The sequence below is a fragment of the Electrophorus electricus genome, chromosome 6 (genome assembly GCF_013358815.1).
Source record: "Electrophorus electricus isolate fEleEle1 chromosome 6, fEleEle1.pri, whole genome shotgun sequence".
In the NCBI taxonomy this organism is placed as follows: domain Eukaryota; kingdom Metazoa; phylum Chordata; class Actinopteri; order Gymnotiformes; family Gymnotidae; genus Electrophorus; species Electrophorus electricus.
The window spans coordinates 16144982-16155998 of NC_049540.1; the positions used below are offsets into that span (position 1 = coordinate 16144982).

General features: G+C 44.1%; 1 protein-coding gene across 1 annotated transcript; it reads left to right on the forward strand.

The window, feature by feature from the left end:
• The first annotated feature begins 1836 nt into the window (after nucleotides 1–1836).
• Nucleotides 1837–10241, forward strand: alg13 (ALG13 UDP-N-acetylglucosaminyltransferase subunit). Its single transcript, XM_027030524.2, has 24 exons — nucleotides 1837–1974; nucleotides 2113–2196; nucleotides 2294–2344; nucleotides 2428–2474; nucleotides 2742–2811; nucleotides 3791–3872; nucleotides 4087–4249; nucleotides 4528–4597; nucleotides 4707–4815; nucleotides 5451–5515; nucleotides 5717–5817; nucleotides 6324–6439; nucleotides 6591–6834; nucleotides 7189–7293; nucleotides 7517–7664; nucleotides 7745–7886; nucleotides 7966–8001; nucleotides 8103–8158; nucleotides 8406–8477; nucleotides 8581–8758; nucleotides 9237–9356; nucleotides 9447–9487; nucleotides 9625–9814; nucleotides 9961–10241. Exons 1-24 carry the CDS (start codon nucleotides 1855–1857, stop codon nucleotides 10239–10241), a joined length of 2691 nt encoding a protein of 896 aa, XP_026886325.2. The 5' UTR covers nucleotides 1837–1854.
• The last annotated feature ends 776 nt before the right edge of the window (nucleotides 10242–11017 follow it).

The window sequence follows — 11017 nt, forward strand, 5'->3', positions numbered from 1 at the left end:
GTGGTATATGGAGGGGGTGTAGGGAGGTGGTATATGGAGGGGGTGTGGGAAGGTGGTATATGGAGGGGGGTGTAGAGAGGTGGTATATGGAGGGGTGTGTAGGGAAGTGGTATATGGAGGGGGTGTAGGGAGGTGGTATATGGAGGGGGTGTAGGGAGGTGGTATATGGAGGGGGTGTGGGAAGGTGGTATATGGAGGGGGGTGTAGGGAGGTGGTATATGGAGGGGGGTGTAGGGAGGTGGTATATGGAGGGGGTGTGGGAAGGTGGTATATGGAGGGGGTGTGGGGAGGTGGTATATGGAGGGGGGTGTAGGTTCTGTCTGGCCCCTTTATTTACAACATTGTTGTTTCTTTTTATCAAAAATTCTGGTCTTATTGTGGAAGTAAACTCAGACATTCTCTGTTGCAGTGTTACAATTACAGCATGATTTGTGGCAATAGAACAGATACCATTCGCTAGTCATGGTTTAAATGCATGATGGAGGAAGTTACAAAGAGATGACTTAATAAATCTTCTCAAATCTGGCCAAAGTTTCAGAGCCACTTTATCATTTAAAGACATTTAACAAGACAGGATACAGGTCACTAAAATCACATGTGGATAATTAAATCAAAGTACAGTCGTTACTGTAGTAGTATAGGTACTCTATAGCTCTGCCTAATGCACATTTTACAAGCAATTCCAAGTTACAATTCATCACATCTAGTACCAGTATTTTACTGTGAAGTCAGTTGACTGACTGTACCAAAGTCTTGTACCTTGAATGCATGGTATCAACTTGTACTGACCTCTTTCATGAGTCAGTTAGATGCTACTCACACACATACTGTACATGCACATTAATACTGTTTACACAAATACTCATGAATGCATTTTTATAAAGAAATTACTGGGACATCTTCTGCCCAGATTTTAAAAGCATGGCACACTTATGCAGAGAGCAAGCAACCAAGAGAGAATTAACGACTGAGTAGGATCGATCACCTATAGGTGTCATATTAGGACGGCAAATGAAATCTTAGCACAAAACTAACGTCAATATGGCCAATGTACAGAAATGTCCTTAAATATTATTGGTCACATAAGAGAACATTAATGGCATTAGATCTAATTCTGTTGTACGTAATATTACCGGAAACTATAAATTCCACAGAGGTGAAAAAAATAAGCAAAGTTGAAGGCATTTTAAGAGAAAGGAAGCAACTAGATTAGGCAATAGGTTTTTGGACTATGCTATTGCGATGATTAGTTAGCTAAAACAAACTATTTGTATTCTTATGATTGGATATTTTATGCGAGAAGAATGAATTAAACCAAATTAGAGCAAGCCACATCATTTATTGCCCAATTCCTACTGTTTGTTTGTTGTTGAACAATTTACGACCTAGGTTTAAACATTGAGTCATTATTTTTAAAACTGGCAAAAGTAAAAAATAAATAAATAAATAAATAAATAAATAAATTTAATTTTGAGCCGTCAAAATATTCACCGTGTTGATAATACTGTACCGTTAAACTGTTTTTACTGTCACGATACGTAAATAAATGTTATTGGTAATGTAAAGTGTATAACAACCCTTAACCTATCAGCAACAATTTGCGCGATTGCAAATGGACAATTTCAAATTCTGAGCCGTGTGTTTTGAAAAAAAAAAAAAAAACGTTGCGATAGAGTTACCTTGCAATATACGACCTCCAAGGCTGCGTGCTAAGCTTGTCTTAATCAGTGCTCATTTGAAACACGTGTTTCTTTCTAAACTGGAAAGGAAACTGTCGACCTTCTCATTTTTCGTCTGCATCAAGAGTTGTTAAGCTTTGCATGTGTACTGTTATTTATTTATAATTTCTTTACAATGCAGAAAGCTTTGAAGAAGTATTTTGTGAACATGGACGAGTACCTAGCCAGCATTTGTTTATACCGAAAAATGATGGCTCGAGATGCGTCCTGTCTGTTTCGAGCTGTTTCTGAGCAGGTATTTTTGCGTTGTGATGTTAATAAGTTTCCGATAGTTCCAGCGCATTTATTTACAGCCGTGTATTCAGGTAGCCAAACGCTTTCGTTTGTGAGCTATCTAATTTGCTATCTCTTTATCCACATACATTTTTAATAGCTTTACTACTCTCAGAACTACCATCAAAAAATAAGAAAAGACTGCGTCAACTTCATGAGGGCAAACAGATGCAACTTCGAACCTGTGAGTGAATTCCACTTGAGTTTGATTTTGGAAGCGTGTGGAGCCCGTGACTAAAGGTGAATTTGTCTTAAGGTTGTGGTTTTACTGTATCTTCCAGTTTGTTGAAGGGTCTTTTGAAAAGTATTTGGAGCGTTTGGAAGACCCCAAGGTTAGTGTTGAGGCAAAAGCAAAATTGTAGGTTATCTGTCTATGTCGAACTATAACATATGACGTATTCAAACATGTCGTTAGGAAACTGCAGGGCAAGTGGAGATCAAAGCCTTGTCTCTGCTGTACAAGTAAGCGAGCTATGTTTTATTGTATTCATCTTAATTTCTTGCTCTTTTTCAGTTCGTCAATTTTGAATAGTACCACTTACTCTCTGAAATATTCGTTTGAGGTTTATTAACATTTTTGATTGACTGAGAGCACTGTACTTATTATGAATCCTCAGATACAACTTGCCTAATTGTGCACGCAGTGTACAGCTGCCAGGACTTGTAGAAAACATAAATGCCTTATTACTTTGCTTTTGTGCTAATATGTAAATGTTGTGCACGTGGCAGACGCTGCTTCATAATTTACCGGTACCCTGGGAAACCGGCGACCGAAATCGGCGAGGACAACGTGGCCAAGGTGAGGGGACGATGTCTGAAGTCTAGCACGCATTCGATTTGTTACTGAACCAGAGTATGCTGCAATGTAGAAGCCAAGTCCTTGGTGTAAGGCTGAAGTGATTTTAGTTGCCAAGAAGTTGAAACGCACCTTTTAGATTTTAGTTTCCTCCAGCAGATGGTGGTTCCTTGTCAAAGACGGTATTAAGGCAGCAAAGGATTCCAAAGAACCCTTTTTACCTTGGGGAACTGGAATGCTTCTGCAACATCTGGTGTGTTTGAGGTTTATTTTTATGCCTTAGGACAATAGTTACCTGTATCACTTATCTACTGCTGTTGCATTATATTGGCAAAATGTCATATTGCAGGTATATCACTGCAAATAGTTTGTGATTACAAACTAATGGCTGGACATGGTATGTCCAAGGAATGCTTAAATCTGCTGTATGACTTAAGACTGCTTTTCCATTCCATCATATCTGATTGATGCCCAGTAAATGCACGGTGTTCATCAGGGACTCCTGCGCCTGGTATATTCACAGCTAGTGGTGACCAATATGGCAGAAACCCATGGCTGTGTGGAGACATTTTGATTGTAATACAAACTGTCTTTTCTTTGTCAGTTATAAATGATGGTACAACAGCAAAAATGGCATGAAACACAATCTTTTTTTTTTTTATAGTTAATATTGATTGGACTAACTTTTTTTTTTTTAAACTGATGTCTGCAGGCAGCTTCCAGTCCTGAATGTACTGTAAGATTAAGATGGTTTTGTAGTCTAGCATGACCCCTCATTGCTTGTTTGGGAACAACTTGCTCAAGCAGCGTTGCCACCAGTGACTGCATTTGTCCTGTGGAGTGGTTGAGGTGCTTTTGATATCTTGTGTATATACTTAAGCACTGCACTTATTACTACAGCCATACAGAGGACAGTGCATTCTGTTCATATTTAAAACTTAAAATATTTAAGGCTAATGAGCATTATTCTCTGATTTTCCAGATTTTGCTCTGTTGCTCGAACAATGGTCACTACGACATTGTTTATCCAAGGACCTACCCAGTGAATGCAGCAATGTGCCAGTGTGAGTTTACTGAACCCTTGAAGCACAAGTTTAAAGCAAGCAGTTCTGTTTGGTCATAAGGGGCTGCTGTTTGGGAATTCTTCTGTTGGTCCACCATAATGAAAAGTGTGCTTGGCACATCGTTAAAACATGGGGAGTGAACAGAAGGGAGGACGAGGAAAGGGGGGGCTTGTATTTAGCGCTGAACTGTTCTCCATTTCCTGTCTGGTTACAGCCCTGCTATATGAGTTGTTGTACACATGCGTTCTGGGCGTCGAAGAGGACGACCTGCACGTGGCCCTGGATGGGTTCCGTGGGTGTGGGCGACGCTACAGGGCCAGCCTTTCTGTGTGCAGTGAGGATGCAGGCTATGACACACCTGAGGACAGAGGGTCAAGGTCTGCACATGCATGTTTACATGTTCATCTGCTTGATTGAACTTGCATGACTTATGCACAAGTTTAGCTCAAAACAAAATCTTCAGATCATATGCTAACCATACTGCTTTTCATTGGACTATACGACTACCATGTGCAATAATGACAATTCTAAAACTTGCTTTATAGACAGAGAGAAGTATGTCGTGTATTGGCATTAGATTTTTCCTAAGGTTTGTGGGTTTTTTGTTTTTGTTTTTTTTTATAAAAATGTGAAATGCAATGTGTTGACTTGGTAGAGAGGAATGGGAGCTGAACTGTCAGAGCCGCTCTGAGGATAAATCCAGGTTTGGAGTGGATGACCCAAAGGTCTGTAAGAGAGAGAGGGGAAAAAGAGTAAATGGGTTTTTTTGGGGGGTGGGGTTTTGTTCCTTACTTGTTCTCCATAAAGAGATGATCTCCACTTCCACTCTCCTAGGCTGCTGACGGCCTAGTGAAGCTCACTCTCCCCTACAAGGTGCTGAAAGCCTTGGATCCCGAGGTGTACCGCAACGTGGAGTTTGACGTGTGGCACGACGGACGCAAAGGTACTGGATCCACGTTACACACCGTTCTGTTCCCATTATGCTTCTGCCACTCAAAAAGGGTGTCTTGATTAGCCATCAACTTGAATCGGGTATGCTGGAGCTCAAACTGAGCCAGTGTGTGGAAATGCTGTGCCTTATGGGATCAAATGAAAACCTGGGCCTTCTGTCGAAGATCTTTTTTAGTGGTTGTACTTCTGTTCAACTCTAGGGGCCAGTCATTGGAGAGTTGGAGAGGAAGCCCTCTACTAAGTTTCCTTTGTACTTTTGCCCGGTTAAAGCAATTAATTGACCAATATGAGTCAGGTGTAAAAATGCAGCACTGGAGAGGAGGTGCTTCAGTACTCCAGGCAGTGATGCTTTAATTCTTGTTTGGCCCATAAATAACAATTAAAAACAAAATGGCATCCAGAGGAAAGACAGTATGGTGGGGGGGGTTGAGGCAGGAGACTACCTTAAATAGTTTAAGTTCTTTCTTACTCAACGTCTACAATACTAATTAAATATGAGGTGATGAACTTAAACAAGTGGAGCAAAAATGTCTCTTAGTGCCCCTTTTGTAGTTTACCTGAGTAGCTCAGTGTCTGCCTCTGACGGGGCAGGAAAAGGTGTTTACTTTGTTTCATTTGGTGTTTCAGAACTCCAGAAGACTGATTATATGGTGTTTGCAGGCAGGCAATACTTCTTGGGAGACAAGTGTCAGGTATGTGAGTCTGGGATGTAAAGAATGGTATATTCAGGCAACAACTCTTCTCCCCCCCCCCTCCCTTTTCTTTTGTCAAATGGGGGTGACCCAAATGAGATGCAGTGTAATCCCTGTAATATGGTAGAACAGGTGTCACTTGTTCAGCAGTATTCTCCACTGTTTGCTCCTGGTAACACTTGAATGTTCTCCATTGCTCAGGTGCGCCTGGACCCAAAGGGCAAGTATTACAATGCCTTCATCCAGGAAGTAGGGACTCACCCCAGTGCTGTGACTGTATTTATCGAGGAGCTGGGGGAGAAGTAAGTTCTACACACACTTGGCCTGTGGCAATGTACTGCCACTGTTACCAGGCATGTTTATCAACTTTTTTGTTGGATCATGTTAATATTGTGATTAAATAACGTTTCCCACAGGAAACTCCGCTATAAGATCTGTGTTGAGGACGCTCGTGGCACACATGGATTGATTTGATAGATGGCTTATTTAAGTACTGCAGCTTAGTGCAATATCAGTATTGTTGAGGACAGCATTGCAAAAAAGTGTTATATATATTGGCAGCTCAGGTTGAATGGTTTGATGTTGTGGAGTTTTCCGAGCTTGATGTTTTTGGTGGCAAGCGTTTCATCACCGGTCAAGGTGACATCACGTCAGTGTGAGCGTCATTGTATGAGCGCTCATGTGACCTCCACTGGTGAGGAAATGTTTACCACCAAAATATCAAGCTCAGACAACCTTGTCTTAATATATTTATTTACAGTATTTGTTAGTTAGTTACTAATGCAAGCATCACCTTTTTGTTTTCTAGGCACTTGGTGTCCTTAACCAATCTCAAGCCAGTCAATCCTGTTCCAGCTTGGAACATCACCCCGAGCAGGAAGGGGAGCTCCTACAGCCATGCTGAACAGTACCCCGGAGAGCTAGGTGCCAAAAACCTTGCCTCATGCAGAATGTTGGAGGGGTGTTTGAACAGTAAATGTGTTATAGTGCTATATAGCCCTTTAGGGTGAGAGGATTAGCAGGGTAGGTCATTAGGTTGGTTGGTTGGTTGGTTGTTGTGCCTTCCCCGGCGCAGATGCAGAGCTACGTGGGCGACGCAGGTTCCTGAAAAAGGCTCGTGGAAAAGAGGTGCTGATGACTGTGTCATATGGCAGGCCCCAGCCTGGGCTACCCCCGCGCCTGCAGCCTTGCCCAGGGAACCTGGCCCCCATGCGTGCCCCCGGGGTGCACGGCCACGCTCCACCCCCAGCAGGCTTGGCCTTTGACCATTATCGCCCACACCCTGCCCCCCGGCCGCCACGTGGATATGGGCCGCCCAGGTCAGACTCCGACCACCTTCATTATCAGGCTTTTCTTTGTTTTTGTTTTTGAAATTATTTGCTTATGGCTGGTAATTTTTGTCTACTTTTCAGTCTTGGCTCATGAGGCACCAAAAAAAATCACAAATTAATTCTCAAAATGGTTGCTTTCAAAAAGACACATTCTTAATTAAGCTTTAGTACCATGTAATACTAATCGTATTGGTTCTAATTTGCCAGCGACCATGCCAGACATTGTTACAAACGACTCCCTGCTTAAGTGTGCCACCTTGTTGACAGCCTTGTGTATGTCTCTCACCCTGTTTGTTTACTGGCATCCTCTTGACATCTCCATGCCTTCCTTCTTCTGGTCAGAAACTCGACACGTTTCCTCAACAGACACCACCTCATTGGACCAGAGATGGCTTACTATCCCAAACGCTGCTACCAGGCCTTCGACAACTACTCATTCAAATCGCGGTAAGGGAACTTCGCTAGGACTCTTGGACAGAGAGAGACGTCTCTTCCACAGTAAATGTGACTAGTATGTTTTTTATATATACACACTCAACCCCAATGGGGCATAGCCTCAAAGCTTACTGCGTGTCTTCCAGATGTGCCCAATCAAAAACAATTCGGAAGCATTATTTGAGCCAAAGCTTGGGTATGTGTGTAGGAGAGTAACACCTGTGCTAATGTACAGCAGGAGCAGGCGTCAGATGCACTCCATGAACAAGGAGTGTCAGTTCAGCTTCGTACCTGAGCCTGGCGAAGAAGCCCCAGACATGGAGGGAACCATCACCTTCTACGAGATGGAGGAGGCGGACGAGAATGCCTTCTCCCCCGTACCAGTTGGTGTCAAAGCCTTATTTGAATGAATACTGGCTTCACAAGTAGGGTGGTAATGACCCCACCCCTTTCTCCCAAACAGGGCCAGGCAGTGACCAGCGCCATTGGTCCAGGTGCTGCCCCCTACTGGGTGCCAAGAGGTCCCAGTCCGATCCCCTCTGGCAAACAGCCTGTGACCTCATCAGAGGAAGACCCTGATGAAAGGAGCACCACTGGAGATCATGGTAGTATTCATTCATTCTCTCTCTGTCTCACATACACACTTTTTAATGTTGAATTTCTTAAATATGTCGTCTTCTGCAGGTGAATACTCGGAAGAGTTTATCTTTTCTGCCTCTGGTTAGTGACTTTCTTGTGCAATGTTTCCTCACTGCTGTCATCTAACTGGCGTTTCATATTGCTCTGAATTTGACCGCTGCCTCTGCTCTATTGGAATGCAGATGCAGGGTTTCAGAGCCCATCTGTTTATGCTGCCACAGAGGCCAGCGCCAACCTGGTACTGCACGATCCTGGCCTTGCCAACAAAAGCCTCCCAGTTCAGCCAGCTGTGCATTTCTGACGCACCATAAATTGTGCTATATTGTGCCTTATGTTGCTATGTTTACAAATCTAATGTGGGTGATGCATGTCAGTTAAACATGGCTGTTATAACTGCAAGATCAGTTTTGTATTTCGTAAAACGCATCATAATGTACTAACGTTTTAGTTTCAAGTCTCACCAAGTGGATTCCTGCATTTTACAGACTATTCAAGAGGGAAGCTCTCGTGCTGGATCACCACAAGAGGGCGTTGCTACCTACAGTTACTCCCAACAGGCACGTGGTGCTCTTGCTGCATGCAGTACGTGTTGACGGACCTGAGGGCCAAATGGTGCTCAAGCTGTTTTCTGTGCTGTCTGCTCCCCTGTCGCTGCTGCAGGTGGTGGTGAAATCAGCCGTCATCTCTTCCTCCCAGCCGGTCAGCTCTGCCCCAGCTGCCATCTTCACCTCTTCCCCTTCCTCCTCAACCGGCAGCTCCCAGAGCCCACCAAATACCCTGCAGCCTTCCCCCATGAGCCCCGGACAGCCCCCGCCCCTGCACCCACTGGGCCGGCCCGGTTCGTCCACCGCCTGACCTACCATACCGCCAAAAACCTCTGTTTTCTGTTAGGGTTCTCGATCTGCCCATCAGAAATGTACTCTAATACTGTAACATGTACAAATTCACTATATTAACTGTGAACCTATAAGAAAATATTAAGATAAGCATGTAGTATAACAGGTAAAATGAACATGTAAGATGAAATGGTAGTCTTATCTATTGTCTAAATCTACCAGATGAGTGTAATTTGCTTGCTGCATTGTGCTCCATCTGCAGAAGAAAGTCAGTTTTGTCTTGCCTTGCACTTAATTGGTATGCATTGAAGTTTGTTTTGGCTCAGCTGCATAGTCCTCACTTGGTACAGTGATCATTAAGCCCTTTACTGCAGCTGTGTTGCTGTATCCCTGGCGGCACCCTTCACTGCTGAGTCAAGGAGGCTGGTGTTAAATTCATTAAGAACGAAGGGGTATTTACATGGTTTGCTCTGTCTCCAGTTCTGTCCATGCAGTTTCCCCCATCTTCCCCGTGGTTTGTGAATGAGATGGGGGAGCCAGTGGCTGTCGCCCCTCCTCCGCCATACTCCTACGACCCCAACGGCAACGACCTGCCTAGAGGTTCGAGGCAGCCAGTGACATGCTATTCATGAATCAAATTCCACTTTCACTGTATTAACCTATTTATTTAAAAATGGTTTGCTCCAACAGACTGCAAGATTCTCCAGTACTTCTTCAACTTGGGAGTGCAGGTAGGTAGCAGCGTAATGTGAAGAACTAAGAATGAGCAAGATAATGGTGTTCAGAAAAATGGGTATAGTGCTGTGACTACATTTTTGTGCATCCTGCTATGCGAGAGCTCTTTTGCTGTGTGTGTGTGTGACTGCAGACTTACCAGCAGAGCTACTGGCACTCCATGGTGCACATGCAGCAAGTATCTCAGGCTCCTGTAGGGGACGCACAGTTCCAGTCTTACCAGCCTGCAGCTGCAGCACCCAGCCCAGACCACACGGTGCCCCAGGTCTACCCCGAGCCTGCACGCTCCTGCCCCCACCCTCAGGGCGAGATGCCCAGCAACGGTCAGCACATCTCTCTTTGCACCTCCACCAACCTCCAGGCTCTCAGCTGGCACACAAGTCTTGAGCTTATCATAGTCTGTTGTAGTTGACCCCCACCCACCCCTTCCACAACCTCACCCTCACCTCGCTTGCCTCCTCCTTTTCAGGCACCACACTGGCTATGGAGCCCCCTACCGCGCCAGCCCCTGGCACCATCTTCTACCCCCTGGTGCAGGAGCAGTGCAGCCAGCCACCCCTCCACCCTGCCTACGAGCCTTACGTGCCTGTGCTCTCCACCACCTATCACTACCTCACTCCCTGGAACCCCGGGCCTCTTCCACACACACGCTTGCACACACATGCTTCCTACTGTCCCTCATCCCACCCGCATGTTAACTACATCACCACCCCAACTCACCCCACCCACTATGTACCCCCCACTATGTAAACAATCACTGCAGGGGAATTATTATTATTTTTATTTATTTATTTTTTTTTCCCTTTCCTAGTAGGGTGTTTTTTGTTTAAGGTGTGTTCACATTTCTCACTTGCTCATTTGTCTTGTTTTCTAATGTTGTTTTTGATGATTCTTAATAAAGAGTTAAGTTTCCCATTGTGATGCATTGCAGTTTTCCACTAGTGTTGCTATTTCTGACATCTTAACACTTCCATAAGACAAGTGAATTGAGGCAAATGTTCCTGGTTACAGTATGCACGCAGGCCAATATAGAACTTAAGGCACACTTCTGTTTACCTATGCTGTTCAGTGGAACGCAATGATGAAAGCAGTCCCCAGAAAATGACAAATTCAGTGCTATGTGGAGTGAATGATGCCTAGAATGCAAGTCAGCACCATGGACAGCAACCTGAAGAAACATCACGAGGCCCACTCAGCACCTTGGACAGGGCTTTATTAACAAACTAATGGAACCAGACAAGTGTGCAGTTAAACCTATTTGCCAAATTAACATCATTAGTTCCACCTAATTTGGAATTCTTCTCCATACATTTTCAATAGTGATGGAGGCCTGAAAGTTAATGCTTCATTTACATTCATTTTCATTCATTAGCACTTTTTCTAATGTTCTTTTACACATTCCCTGAATGTGAATGTAAATGTGAAAGTTTCCCACACTCCAGGAGTCCAGACTTAAGCATGTCGGTGCTAGAGGGTTTTGCTATACCAATGAGACAACCAGCTGGGGGGGAAACAGCAATGCTATT